We start from the raw sequence: 15,531 nt of genomic DNA, 5'->3' as shown, positions 1-15,531 counted from the left end.
TAGTGGAGAAATAAACTACTTGGAATGAGTCGGCCTGTCTTGTTGTATTTGGACAAATCCTTCCATCAGGAACAATGCCGAGTCCTATGTGGTGGCAGCTTGATATTTTATTTGCTGTTTAGTCATTACAGTCAGTCATTGCTACCCAGTGATGCCAGTATGCTTTTTTACATGTGTAAACAAATACCATTGACTATAAAAGGACACATTTGGTCAGTATTTAAATTGCATCTACCTATTTCATAGTATTTTGGGCACTCAAATATGAATCTGAAGTAACTCGCAAGTTACTCAAGAGTTTTTTGCGTCACACAAACATTCTTATTGAAGACATTTTTCGGAAGACTACTTGATGTTTTTATTAAGCAGTGCGATTTTCCTCTCCACTTTCAGCTTGAAAGTTGGCAAGACAGCTAAAACGTATTTGCTGTACTGTATTCGCTCTCTCCAGTGCGTGTGCTCATTTCAATAAAAGGTGAGCCTTCAGTCTGAATCGCCAAACATCCTGAAAGACAATTTAGTTTTGTAATACTGTTCCGTTCACTGCTCAGGGCCATTTCATCCAACAGAGGGAAAAACATGACCTGTATTTCTAATTAGGCCGCCACCACTGCACTCATTACCAGGCAGCTCCTTCCTCCCATCTATTCGTAGCTTTTCAATAGAAAATGTGCCGTTGTTGCAGATCAATTCATATCATGTTATTTAAGCGTCTTTTTTTTTTTTGGATGGCACATTTATGGCAGTTCGTTTGACGGAATGGCTTGTATTATGGTGAAAACATATAGGCTGTATTTTAGGTGTCCTGAAGTACGGGGCATAGCATCAATGTTTGAACATTTGGAAGGCTTACACCTTCACGCAAACTATTTTTGATTAACAAATTGTGCAATGATTTGGGGGCATGTAAGGGAGTGGTTAACTCATTCACTGCCAGACATGCAAAAATTCGTCCACTCCAGTGCCATGGTTTTTGTCATTGTCACTCAAATTGCAGGACCTCTAGAATATTGAGTTTTAGGACCACATAAACATGCAATACAGTGTTAGAAACCTTAGTGGAAACCACAATGTGGAAATAGCCATAATGCACAGTGGTCAAAAGTCAAGACCAGGGGGCCAAATCTGGCCCGCCACATCATTTTATTCAACCTGCGAAAGCAATCAAACTGTTTTTTCCATGATACTTTATAAAATCCAAACCAAAGTTTCAAATTGTCCCATGTAAACCACAATAACCATAATTGTTATTGACTTCAAATTTGGAAACTAGTTCTTCATTTATTTGTTGTAATATGTGGAGGGCATTACACATTCTAATGGCCTCCCAAATTCACGGCCCTGGAGAGGAAACCGTAACTACAATGTGACCCATGGCAAAAAATGAGTCTGACACCCGTGCCCGAACGCTTGCACAACATGGCTTCCATGCTTATCCTTACACAAAAATGAAATTAAACACATCTTCATTCTGATCATACCGCAGTCAGACCACCAAAGGCTGGCCTGTCGGTGAGGAGGCAGTTCTTTGCGCTTCCTAAGTTGTCTTCGATATGGCAGAGGATCGGTCGCTACGTTTTGTGATTGTACAAAGGAGCTTCGACAATAATGAATTACATTGGTGACACAAGGCACTGGTAATATGGCACCGTTTCGCTTTGCAATTCTTAATCAGGAAGGAATTGAGATGGAAGTCATTCGGAAGGACCCATCTGCTATGTGTCTCGGCAGATTTAGCCGAGTCTCTCCGCTCGTTCTTCTGATTCACTCTCATTTCCGCAAAATGTATGACTTGGAATGGGACAGAAAGAAAAACAGTGCGAGCTAGCAGGACATCGGCGAAACACTTCATTTCCTCCGCTCGCCCAGGAAACCACCAAACCCAGAGTCTGCTCATTAGTAATTCGTCAGGCGAGCGAATTGGAAAGTAAACAGCAAATTGGGAAGAAATGAGGTCGCTAGTTTCAGGGATGGCACCTCATCAGAGCAAGTGCAAAAATAAACCCGTTGCAGCTGGACAAAAAAACCTCTCTGTGCATGACACGACCCGTCGCTTCCCTCAATAAGGCAGCAGCTGTTCTCCATTTTTTCTTCCCTTTTTTTCCTTCTCTTCATTACGTATATTTCCTTGTGATATATGAACAGCTGTCAGTAAAAGCGGGAAGGGATGAGTCGGCGGGAGCAAAGGCACAATTCCGTTCAAGCGTCATTTTCTGATAAAACCCCAGAATGAGAAAAAGGACTTGTGTTTATTCCCTCGGCATGAACGGAATAGGACTCGCGAAACATGGCCTCTGCCTAATAAGGTGATGCTCTCTCCTTTCCTGTTTTTCTTTTTGCGTGCATCTTTCCTCACTTCAACAGCAATTTCCAGTCGCCTCGCAACACTTTCATCACAGCCAACGAGGTGACACCCGTAGTGAGACATGAATACATTATGACACGAACGAGGGGTGACGGATGAGCCGCAGTGGGGAGATACCTTGCAAGTGCTGTCGAATTCGTCGGGTCGTAACAATGGTAAAGTGTTAATGGGAGCTGAGGTGAGCTCATTCTCTGCCGAGGGCCCATTTAATAGATGCTGCAGCTATTTACTTGATTCGGTTAAATCCTACAAGACTTTAACAGTTTTCTTCTGAATGTTCTGAAACCCTGTTCTTGTGCGTGTGCGTATTTTACATGCAGGACCTGCATTGCAGGTACTTGATTTTTTTTTCTTTTCATTTCAAGTACCGTATTTTCCGATGTATAAGGAGCACCCAAAAGCCTACATTTTCTTCAAAAGATTACCCTGCCCCTTATATGCAGGTGCGCCTAATATGTGTAGTGATATTGTGCAACAACAGGTCTCGGAACGACTGTCAGCAGCCACCGACTTCATTCACCCCTGCAGAAGAATATCTTTCTAGATTATGTGTGGAATTTTTTTAAAATTTTTTTTGAAGGTGTGCTTTATAGTCCGTTGCGCCTTATATATGGAAACAATTTTGGAAATACACCGTTCTTTGGGGGTTCGCCATATCGTACATCGTACGTGTTAATATTATGTTTCCAAATTGTGACACCACAACCAGAAAACTATATCGGATATTAAATGAATAACATGTATCAACATTTTGAGTTGAATAGTATACATGACTCCTTCTTGTGACTATCTCCAGGTCAACCCTGAAATAATTGAAAAGTTCCAAAATTGCCACTGAATGAAACTGGCATTCAAAAATGCAGAAAATGGTGTGCCTTATATTTGGAAAACTTTTATATCTTTCTATATTATATGTGGAAAACTTGTTTTCATTTATTAAAGGTGCACCTTATAGTCCGGTGAGCCTTATCTAAGGAAAAAGTTTGAAAATACACCATTTATTGGGGGTGCACCTTATACGCCAGTGTGCCTTATACACAAAGAAAATACAGTATTATAACTTTTGGAAATCGCATTACGGCAAGGACATGAAACTCTTTTTTTTTTTTTTTGCTGCAGTCCACACTGTAGTTGCGGTTTCCTCTCTGGGGCTGTTCTGAATTTAGGGAAGACATTAGAATGTGTAATCCTCTCCACATTTTACATCTGGAGCACACAAGAAAATAATGAATAACTAATTTTCAAATTTGAATTTAAAAATAATGACTGTTATTTTGTTTTACATGGGACAATTTCACATATTGGTTGGGACTTTAGCAAGCATATTGGAATTTTTGATTTGCTTCCACGGGCCGAATAAAATGATGTGGTGGGCAGATTTGGCCCTCGGGCCTTGACTTTGACACCTATGCATTGCGGGTTATGAAAGTTTCTGTCTGTGTAGGTAGTATAAAATACACACATTTTAATATTATAATTGTCATTCGTTTTTTGGTGCATTGTAATCATCTCTCTGCGGGAGATCATCTCTGTGCTTGTGCTTTCCCTCGTGGTGGGGGGCACCTTTTGGGTCAGAGAACTAGTTTACAGTAGATAACATCGCTTGATATTTACATGCGCCAGCACGGAGGATGTAGACAGCGAGCACCTGTCATCGGCATCCTCTGAGATGCTTGGATTTATGTCGGGGCCACTTCTGCCTGCATTATGGGAAACCACTACGGGAAGGGGAATATGCTCTCACACATTCTTGTCATATATTATTCCAATCGAACAGATGAGTGCAATCTGTCAGGGTGGCTGGCTTTAGCGCCGCTTCCCTTAATGTCTTTTTTGGGCGGGAGACGGCCTATTCAAAACAACCCCTCCCCCCCAAAAAAGGCTCCGCTGAGGTAAATCCACGGAAAACAGTCAGTGGTTTCTCATCAATAAAACCACAGGGTAATTAGAGAATGCACTTGAAAGCCAATTTGTGACTTGACAAATGATCAATCTTCATCTGTGCGGCAACCACAGTCGCGTGGTTGGTGACAAATCGGCTCATACGTGGAACCGAGGGAGAAATGTTCCTCTCTTTTTTTTATCTGAATTTCATAGCCGTGCTAGATGAACTGCGCAAGCTCCGTAGTTGCTGTTATTTAAACCGTCGTCGTATAAAAGCCATTGTCTCTAATGACCCTCTTCTTGTTGTTGAGGCTCAAGCGTCTTATAAACCACATCTGTATAAAGTCCTTAGTTTTCAAACGTTACGGCGAGCTTCACACTGCATACGAGATTCAACCTGATACGACATGTAGATGCTTCATTTAACCTTTGCAGCCATGACGCGATGTCATCTTCAGTGGCGTCTCAAAGTGAGATTTAAAGGCCTCCAAAATATTTGCACCATATCCTGCGCCGCTTTTCTGTAAATTAAAATTTATTTTAAAAAAAATGAGCCCTACCACATTCATTTGCCTTTCATGGTGGACAAAATCCATTCCAGTAAACTCGACAATGTAAGTGACATTTTCTCTTCATTTGGGCATGCGGATCATTTCAGAGATATATATTTACACATACCATTCTATAATCCATGTTTGAGCTCCCGAGTTGGTGAACTCCTTTTTAGTCAATATAAAATGTAAATAATCTAGGCTCACGTTTGAAATATTGAAGCAATATGGGTTCGCTGGAAGGGATTTTCAGCCGTCCTCCAGACAGGCACGATCCCCAAAAGCACTCTGTCATAAAATTCAGCCATGAAGGAAGCATGTTCAAAATACAAATGAGTCAGATTGACAGACTGGCCAGCCCTAAATAATGATGGACTGTTAGATTAGATTACATTAAATTACATTAAATGAGTTTTTATTTGTCTCACAGTGGAGAAATTTACATTTCACAGCAGCAAAAACAAAACACAGAAGCTGCTGTAAAGGCAGCCACTCTCGCAGCTAAAAAAGTGCTGCCATATTCATGTTGTTGCCGAGAAAGCGCATCCGCTCAGCACTGTCTCCTCCTTGATCAATGTGGTGGCCAAAAATGATGAAAAACGATCTGCACAACAACACAAAATCACAAAAGAAAACACACACAAAAAAATAAAAAATCAAGGATCATGAGAGCACTTGCCGATGGCTGCCTACTCGAGCGCCATCTTGGACTTCAATTCAATTGATGACTGATTTGAAGGTCCGCCGCTGGCTACTGACAGAAGTTTGCGCTCCATCACTGGTATAAATTCGATAGATGTTGTAGGAGGATCAAGGTTAATAGATGTTCCTCAGGTGCTTCGTGAACTCCTTGAACTCCATTCACAGCATGCACTCTCTCTCGCTGCCACCATTCGGAAACAACTGTCAAATCTCCATCGTCTTTGTAGAAGCTCTCAAGTTGCCGTATAAACTCCCTATTTGACATATAAGTTCTATAGTTGCTTCATGCTCAGTGGTCCACCGCTGCTGAATGTGGTCCATCGTCGATTCTCACTCCCGAAGATTCACAGTCCCTGCATGCATCAACTTTCTTTCACTGCCGTGCTGAGTTTTTGTTTCATTAGCAATGTTTCATTTTTAAAATCGTAGACTTTATGGTACACAAATAATTTAAGCCTGGCAATGTTTTTATTTCCCTCAACTGCCAATTCACCCATAGAGCAAATAAAGGATTAATTGTGTTTATTTTCTCCCATGTCATATTTTACTGCCTTTCTGGTGGCCGCCTCATCTGCATCATAGTGAAAAATCAGACAGCTCTGGCGCATCCATCGCCAACGATCTCACGCTGTCTCTGAAATCTTATTAATTAGTTTGCTTTATGACGGAGCCGTTCCCGGATTGAAGAAGCATCTCATAAACCAGCGCCGTGCTGTCGCGGCTAATACGGGAACAACGATCATATAATCCTCATGTCGGATTGACGACAAAAAGCATAAGAGAGGGGACCCTCCTGGACCTCCTCTCTTTTTAAAATAATTCAGATGTTAGGTAAACCTGAAGAACCGTCACAGTGAGTGAATTAGTTGGTGCTTTAAAATCAGCCATTCATCACTGAGCTCAACTGATTGGTTGCTGACCGACCGCAAGAATTTAATTATCAAGTCTGCTACTTGTACAGCCCCATCTTGTCAAGGTCAGGGTGCCACCACAGCTATATTTTTTTTAAGTAGCAGCCATGTCGGGAGGGTGCAGTGGGGGGTGGAATGGTGAGATATGGAATCAAATCCAAATCAAGTTAGCCATGGATGGTCGCTGAGTTCTTGTGTTACTTCCTGGCAATCGCGAGCGGCCGACCATTACCACGCCTTTCCGCACATACTGAGAGCTGTGCGATCATCGTTCTCGGAATTCAGATTTGTATTGGGTTATTCTCTCAACCGCACCCTTGAGAGTTGATGCGTCGAGGTGATTACCTCCAACCAGCGGTTAATGTTTTGGTGTTATCCACCAAGTGCTTTTCTGTTGATTCATTTCTTGACAACAGTGTGTTCTTGAAATTCAGTGTCCTTTTGATTTCAAGGTGAGTGTTTGTCCGAGGGAGGGGGCCGATCCAATCAGAAAATTCAATATATTAATTCTAGGCGAGCGGTGATGAACGGTTCCCGAAAGTTGGACGGTGTGCCAGATGCATTCCTCATTTCAGGGATATTGGAACATCAGGAGCTAATTGATCTATGCACGTTTGGCTGCAGGCGGCAGCGAGTAGTCTCTTCAGATTGAAGCATTCATCACACACACACACACACACACACACACACACACACACACACACACACACACACACACACACACACACACACACACACACACACACACACACACACACACACACACACACACACACACACACACACACGAATCGTTTGGTCAAGCTCTGGCTAAAATGAAGCTCAGCAGATTTAGTGCTTTAAGGCCGGTCTAACTTCAGCAAAAGACTCTCAATGAAGAAAACCATTGTCAATCGATTTGTGTTTAAACCATGGAAGCAATCGGTCAAGATCTAAATGATGACTTTGTTTTTAACTCATCCATTGCCAAACGATGTGCAAAAATGTGTCCACTCCCGTGCCAGGGTTTTTGTCATTTTCACTCAAATTGCAGGACCCACGGAGTATTGAGTTTAAGGACGACATAAACATTCAATGCGGCGTAAGAAACTGTAGACTCTCTTCTTTTATCATAAAAGAGTTAATTCCCAAGTTATATTGCTCTGGAGTTATCTGAGCTTGAAATGAGTGCGGCTGTCCAAAATACAATGCAATACTGTACATGCATATTGGTCTATATAGCGCTTTAACAACAGCTGAAGCTGTAACAAAGCGCTATCATGGAAAAAACAGAAATTCTGCCCCCTTGTGGAAAGCAAAAAAACTTTGACAGAAGTCTTACTTACTGCACCCCCGCAAGAAAAAACAAAACCCAAACAAATTCATGAATGGTTGTATAAAGTTCATCTTGTCTACTTGATATCTAATTTAAAACAGATTCTTTCCTTACAGACAGGAAGTATACGCCGAAACATGTCAGGTAATTGAACACCTAAAAAAACACCCTCTGTAAGAAAATAATCTGTTTTAAATTAAATTCAGGAATGGCGCTCATATTTTCAATTCTTTAATAAATTCAGGAATAGCATTGACATTAACAATTTTGATTGAGAAGCACGCTCCAATTGCATACAACGACAAAACTTTGATTTTTCTTCAGTGAATGATTCACCTTTGGCAGGAATCGGACAAAATGATCCAATACGGCAGCTTGCAGTGGTTTTTTGGCCAGATGTGAATTGGTGCATGGGACAAACACCTTTGCAAAATATGGGTGGGGTTGGAATCAAGTCAGCGAAAGCTCTCAAAATGGTGAATCAACTCATGTAAAAATAATCCTGCTAATCATGGCGACCAGATGCAGTGAAAAACACAGGCAAAGGTAGTTGCGCCGCATCCCTGGTGTCTACCTGTCTCCCCCAAATAACTTCAGTCACCCTTCATCTTCTTGGCTGGCATTCAAAATTCAAATCAGGAGAACAAGTCTCCCGATTCTTATGAACTTTTTGGGAAATAAAGAGCGACACTGATAGAGGCTGGCCCACCAGGGGCAGAAGATGGGAATTGATTGACAAAGCGAGTGACGGCACTAGAATGGAAATTCAATCCCCTTGAATGAACCTGAATGGAGGAGGAGTCGGCGCATGAATAGGGCCGCTTTAAGACAGGCAATGGAGAAAACAAGCCCTCCCTTGTCCTGTCTGCTTGATTTCCTGAAGCAGACATCCTCCCTCCTTTATTTCTTATTCAACATGATCCACTCTGTGCAGCTTCCACTTTTTTCCCCATCTCCTCTCGTCTTTGCTAATCCACTTTGCAAAAAAAAAAAAAAAAAAAAAAAACAAACAATCTGCAAACAGCGCAAGATGGCCATTATTTGCAACATACTGCCGGGCTGTTTTGTGAAATGCATATCAAATCTGGCTCTGTCATGAAAATGGCAAGGGAAAGAAAAGAAAAAAAACACAGAATCAATATTCACAGCAGCACACTTCACCCAGTCTGCTGTTTTGTCCTCACACTTTTTTCAAAAGTGAAAATGAAGAAAATTGGAAACTTAGCCTCCCAGGACCATTTTCTTGCTGCTTCTATTCACGATGAAACTGCACAATTTTGCATGTTGCCACATATTTTCCGACAGGTTGTTTTTTTGGGACTCCACTTATACTAGAGGAAAACTGTCAACGATAGCTGCTGTATTTTCATCACACTCGCTTTGACCTCTGACATGCATGTGCTTTGTCAGCTGGAAAATAGATTTTCACATTCTCTCTGTCTCTCTCTCGCTCTCTTTGCCATCCCGCCGCTGCCCAATTCTATTAAGCTTTGATCTGTATTTATGAATATGGTTCTCAAAGTTAGATAGCTTCCATCTAGTTATCCTACAGGTCTGCAAATGATTTGTTTGTCCTTTGGATGGCATTGAAAGTCCCCGCCTACATCTGACAACAGCCCTCAAAGGAACCGGGAAAAGAGCACTATTTGGAAGCCAATGTGGCATATACTTAGCGCGGGATGTGTTGCCTTGGTGTATCACGGCTTCTCAATGTGACAATAATGCTCAGAGATGTCTATTTAACACACTGTTTGGACTCACTGCGTATATTATTATTACAACGGTCAACACGGAATTGGGTGAACATCTTATTTCCAGAGGCTCCCATAACCCCGATAAGGCTAAGTGAGACAGAAGATGAATGATTGAGAGAAATTAATTCAGTCTTGACATTTTAGAGATGCTTCCATGATCCCTTCTCCTGCAAAAGTTTAAATATGTTGCCTTACTTTTGTATTACTTTCAATCGATTTTTAACTCATTCACTGCCAGACGTGGAAAAATGTTTCCACTCCAGTGCTAGGGTTTTTGTCATTTTCACTCAAATTCCAGGACCCACAGAAATTGAGTTTTAGGACTACATAAACATTCAATGCAGCGTAAGAAACCTTAGACTCTCTTCTTTCAGCAGAAAAGAAAGAGTTAATTCCTAAAATATATGGGTCTGCAGTTATAAGAGCTTGAAATGAGGGCGGCTTTCCAGATTACAATGCAATACTTACATATTGGTACATGTAGGGCTTTAATAACAGCTGAAGCTGGAACAAAGTACTAACAGGGAAAAAGAGAAATGCTTGTGAAACCCTTGGTAAGGGAAAACATTAACAGAGGTCTCACCAGCGATTTAGCAGCACTCAGGCAAGTAAGAACAAAACCCAAATTAATTCGGGAATGGTGCTCTAAGACATATTTTCAATTCACAAATAAATTCGTGAAGGGCAGCGAATGCGTAAAGACTTATTACAAACACAGATAACTCCAATTATTTACTTCATATCCCGCTTATTCTTACAAGGGTGGTGGTGCCCATCCTATCTGTCTTCAAGCAGTAGGTGGAGGACACCCTGAACTGGTTGTCAGCCAATCAGATCACACACAGAGACAAACAACCACACTCACACCTAGGGACAATTTGGAGCGCCTGCCATGCATGATTTTGGAATGTGGGAGGAAACCGAAGGACCCGGAGAAAACCCACACATGCAGACTCCACGTGCTCTGAGCTGGAATCGGACCCGGTAATTCGGCACTCGGAGGTCGACACGTGAACTACTGATCCACCAGGCTTCCCTTTGTAAAACTACAGTATTGTGAAATAAATTGATGTTCTCTCTTTTTCACAAGTTTCAACCCATTGCAGTAGTCTTGGAATGTGTCCCTTGCGAAAAACAAGTTTGTTCTCTTCCCTTCAACATCTTTCCCATTTGGTTTGAATCTTAAAAATGGAAACAAATCCTGTCTCACTGCCTAGCTACCTCCAAACCATTTTATGAGTCGCGCTATGAACTAAATCAGTTTCACCTGCCAGTAAAGCAAGGTTTAAGGAGTCACGCTGTACAACTATCTGCAAAAAAATGCAGCATGGGATGAACACCATTTCATGGCAGTGGGTGGCATAAAGATCTTAATGTACCGACGGAATCATGTGTGTGGAAATAAGATGGGGGATTTATTCTCATCCTGTGACCAAATGAATGTAAATTCACTAACAGCAGGAAGCTTTGAGGATTTGAGAGTGGAATGACGCGCTATGTAGCAAAATGTTAATGCCTGGGGGTGGACCACAGTACGGCTTCACTTACAGAATGCATTGTCGTTGTGCAAACCATGCAAACTGGTCTGATCGGTATGAATGAACATAGTCCCAATGCTGTGTCAACCAAAATGTAATTTCTTTAACGTGTATATCCTCAGACATGAGAACCAGTGCATGAGGAATTTGTACTACAAGTTTTCTCCTTGAAAGTAATCCCCCCCTAGAGGCGAAATCATTTCCCCAGCATTCTCTGCCACACCTTCATGCACTCCTGGATGAATTTGCCTTCAGAGTTCTGTTGCCACGGCCGTTAATTGTGTTAGGTGTCATTCCACAACTTTTGCATCTTTACCCGTACCGAAAGACGTGCTGGTTGTTCATGGAAAGCACTTTCCTTTGGCGATGTCGGATAACGCCACGGTAGGCTTCACAGTCTGATCTCTGGATCAGACTCGAAGATTCATTCCTCATTATCAGTGATCTCTCGCTCTTGAGCAAGTCTAATCTCATCGGTCTCATCGTTGTTTACTCCACTTTTTTCTTTTTTTCAAAAGGTTAGAGCTTATATCAGTGTTTTATCTCCTGGGGGATGGCTTTTAGATTGAGATATCTTTGGTGATATCAGTCCTGGAACTTATATTTGACATCTTGTATTTCTTCAATTTGATCTTGGTCAATGAACTAGGACTGAAAACACTGTCGGCTTTTATCTAAATAAAAGCAAATATTGGTCAGTAGAAAATGCAATTTTAATTTCTTTGGGGGCACGATAGGCGTAGAATTTTATGTGAAGAAAATACTGTATTTTCCAGTGTATAAGGCGCATCCAAAAGCCTTGATTTTGTTCAAAAGATGACCCTGCGCCTTATAATCAGGCGCGCCTTATATGTGAAGTAATATTGAGAAATAACAGGTCTCGCAACAACTCTCAACAGCCACCGACACCATTTCCCTCTTTAGAAGAAATGGTGCATAACCCCAGCCTCTATTGTAGTGCCTTATAATGTGGTGTGCCTTACATTTTGAAAAATATATATATATATCTTTTCATTCATTGAAGTTGCGTCTTACACTCCGGTGCGCCGTATATCTGGAAAAAGTTTGCAAATACACCATTCGTTGGGGTGCGCCTTATACGCCGGAAAATACAGTAATTTACTTCATGATCTAAAGGAAATTAAAAAAAATAATTGTCTTTCTACCACCTTACTCCCCACAAAGAATATTGCTACAGTAGTATTGATAGCATTTTTTTTCTTCCACTTTTTTAAACAATAGTACAAGTCATCTAAAAAGTGATACGCAAGCTCATTTTAAGTGCGGCAGTGATATTTAACGTTAGGTATCGAGTTGTTCATCATCTATTTAGCGGGGCCATTACATTTAGTCTGCTCTTTTACAATGTTATTGTCTAATAAAGCATGAAATAGGAAAGATTTCACACCGTCACACTCCATCGTGCTCCATCGGTCACCCCCTACCCCCTTCCGCGGCCAAGGGTTCTTTTAACGCAATTCACATTTTTTTCCTGTACATTCTTTTATCGTTAACTAAGCGACTTAATTTAACTTGTGAGAGCAAAAGTCCCAACAATGAGAGTATGTGCTATTTTCATTTTCCAAGGAGTGAAATTATAATAATGTTCTCATCCTGTTCTTATTCTTATTCATCGCTAGCATCGATTTGTAATGATGCAGTGCATTGTGTTCCCATTTGAACACACAAATGAATTCAATCACTCTTCAATACAAAACATCCATCAAAGTGAATGCACAAATCTGAACCCTTTCAGAGACAGCGGTTACTACATTGGACCGCTTATGTTATTATCTCACAGAAAGGGTTAACATAAATTGTTTCAATTATTTATTTATGTATTTCTTTATCACGATCTGCACTGTGAAGTCGTTGTGCTCATCACTCAAGTACCGCACCACTCAAGTACCGCACCACCCTTATTTATTCATTCATTTGTTGATTCATTTGTTGATTCAGTCGTTCATTTGTTTATTTCGTTCGTTCGTTCATTTGTTCATTCATTTATTTATTATTTTTAAATATATTTAAAAATATTATTATATTATTAATATTTATTTTTAAATATATCGATGGACCACTCCTGTACGACTGAGAGCTTACACAGACGTATATTTATTTATCTATTTATTTATTTGCTTTATCTATTTATCTTTATTTCTGTGTTTATTTATGTATTTATTTATTTGGTTAGTTAGCAAGCTAGCTAACTAGTTAGTTGGTTGATTAGTTTGTTACTTGGTTGGTTGGTTGTTTAGTTGGTTGGTTAGTTAAGGTCAGGTCTGACAATTTCTTTAAAAATAATTTATGGAATGAGTGTTCATGTTTAGTATGATGAGTTGTTTGCATGCTCAGAGTAATAATCGTCATGGAGGCTGTTTCAAGCAGTTTCCTTGCAAGCAGTTTATTTTTCCACGGTCTTTGAACCACCATTGTCTGTACGCCCCGAGATGGATCAGAGCGAAGGACCCGAGTGTGAAAGCCTTCTTATTTTTTGTCTAGCCTCTCAGGCAATTAACCTCATCAAGTACATGGCTGGAATTGTCATCTAATGACTGTCTTTCTCTTCTCACTCCCTCCCCTTCTTTCTTTTATTCTTTTCTCTCCCATCAGGTCTCCACATAATGGAGCGAGAATGAACAGAGAGCGGCTGAAAAAAAAGCATGAACTGGAGGTTTATTGAGGTCATCTGCTTCCTGTTTATATGGGACCATATAACAGTTCAGTCTTCCCGCCAGGACCCATTGGCCACTGAGCAACATGTTGCCAAGCAGTATGACTGGCTCATCTCCGACCGCGGACCGTTCCACCACTCACGCAGTTATCTGTCCTTTGTGGAGAGATTCCGCCAAGGATTCACGACCAGATATAAAATTTATAGGTGAGTGTTCGCTGACGCCGCGCACTATTTTTGGATGGCACTCGCAAAAAGCTGCATGTACATTTTTAACTTACCAACGATGCATTTTTTATTGTCGCGTGTTGTGTCGCTGCCCATTAGATATTGATGAGGCTGTTGCTTGCTTACTTTGAATGTGAAAAAAAAAAACTTATTTTTTTGACGAGCACAATAACAATTTGGCAAGTCGCTCCACTTTGCCGCGTCGAAACGCCATCCATAAATAGAGGGCATAAATAGCTGTAGTTTTATAACCCCTAAGTCCAAAAACACCTCGTCGCATTTGATTGTGTCGCCTCTTACGCAACCCACCCCACTCAAATCCCCATTCTGGTGATGATGTCAAGGTTCAAGGCTCCTCGTCAGGAGCTCTTAAAGCTTCCAAGGACACTTGGGCTGTGTTGCAGGATGCATAGCTTTGCAATTGCCAAACGGTCGCGCTGACCACCAGAGCGCTGACTCACCCTTTGTCACGGTTTGCAAGGTTGTGATGGCAGATGTGGATCCCAAAAAGCAGGCAGGAGGGAACAGAAGGTTGTATTTGACAAATTGTATTAAAATAAAGACAACAGGAACAAAATCTAAAACGTTAAAATCATTTGAACCGAAAAATAAAATGTATCAAAAGAAAACCGAGAGTAAAAGTCCGCCAAGGTTAAACAAACACATGCACTGCATACAATGCATACAATTGCATACAAAGCATACAACAATGACCCGACAGCGAATGGTCGTGCCGGGAGTCCTTTTGAGTGTCACTGTTTGGGAACGGCCAGCACCTGCGATTCACCAGGCAGGGCTGACAGCGCTACATGTTGGTCGCCAATCCGAACGTGGCAGTCCGCCAAGGCTCGGGACGACCAGCACCTGTGCAGGTGCAGGCGGGGCCGACAGCGCCACCTGTTGGTTGCCGGGCAGATCATGACACCCTTGTGAAAGAAACAACAGAAGCTTTCATATAGGCTTTGCAACAATGATCAGATATGAGCATTCACACCAATAACCTTACACTTAGAGGCAATTTAGAGTTTTTCCATTAACTTTGCATCCATGTTTTGAATTGTCTCAAGATGCCACATGATATTGGCAAAGCACAACTTTGTGCAAATGAAGCACTTCTACTCACTTTACATTGGTACATACCACCTAAATCCCACAACAATTGCCATAAAACCAAATGTTCTTTGAGTGTGGGCAGTAAGCATGAACAGGAAATGGGTGAGGTTTTTTTTGTGTTGCTAGAAACAATGTGATACAATACATATTGAATTATAACACGCTTTAACAGCAGCTGAGTTAATCACAAAGCGCATGGACAACATCATATATAGGAAGTAAAGCAGTCACAAAGATAGTAGAAGGCTCCAGAGAGTAAAACTAAAATAAATCCTGACAGGTATTTACTCTGGGAATTTATCATTTTGTAAATCGGTGAATATGCGAGGGCTAACTGACCTGCATCAAGTCTTTTCCTCTTCATTGATCTTGCGATTTTCCTCCTCCAACTCAGAACTGTCGAAAAACCTGAATCAGAAGAAACAATGCACCTCAGTCATCTTGCGTTGCTTTTGACCGCTCTCCTCCCGGGTTTGTTGTATTTCGCTCCTCTCTT

General features: G+C 41.2%; 1 protein-coding gene across 2 annotated transcripts in view; it reads left to right on the top strand.

Annotated features, from left to right (window-relative positions):
- The window catches only part of brinp1 (BMP/retinoic acid inducible neural specific 1), a 123,320-nt gene that overhangs the window by 16,978 nt on the left and 90,811 nt on the right, over nucleotides 1-15,531 (top strand). Inside the window, exon 3 of one of the 2 annotated variants that reach the window (XM_089020782.1) lies at nucleotides 13,634-13,901. The exons of the other annotated variant lie outside the window; for it this stretch is intronic. Within the exon in view, the coding sequence (XP_088876908.1) occupies nucleotides 13,684-13,901 (218 nt within the window). The 5' untranslated portion in view covers nucleotides 13,634-13,683. The remainder of the gene's footprint in view (nucleotides 1-13,633; nucleotides 13,902-15,531) is intronic. 2 annotated transcript variants of the gene reach the window in all.

This window comes from Hippocampus bargibanti, linkage group LG18, assembly GCF_051943395.1.
Source record: "Hippocampus bargibanti isolate YZ-2025 linkage group LG18, ASM5194339v1, whole genome shotgun sequence".
Taxonomy (NCBI): domain Eukaryota; kingdom Metazoa; phylum Chordata; class Actinopteri; order Syngnathiformes; family Syngnathidae; genus Hippocampus; species Hippocampus bargibanti.
This window is presented reverse-complemented; position numbering and strand designations above follow the sequence as displayed.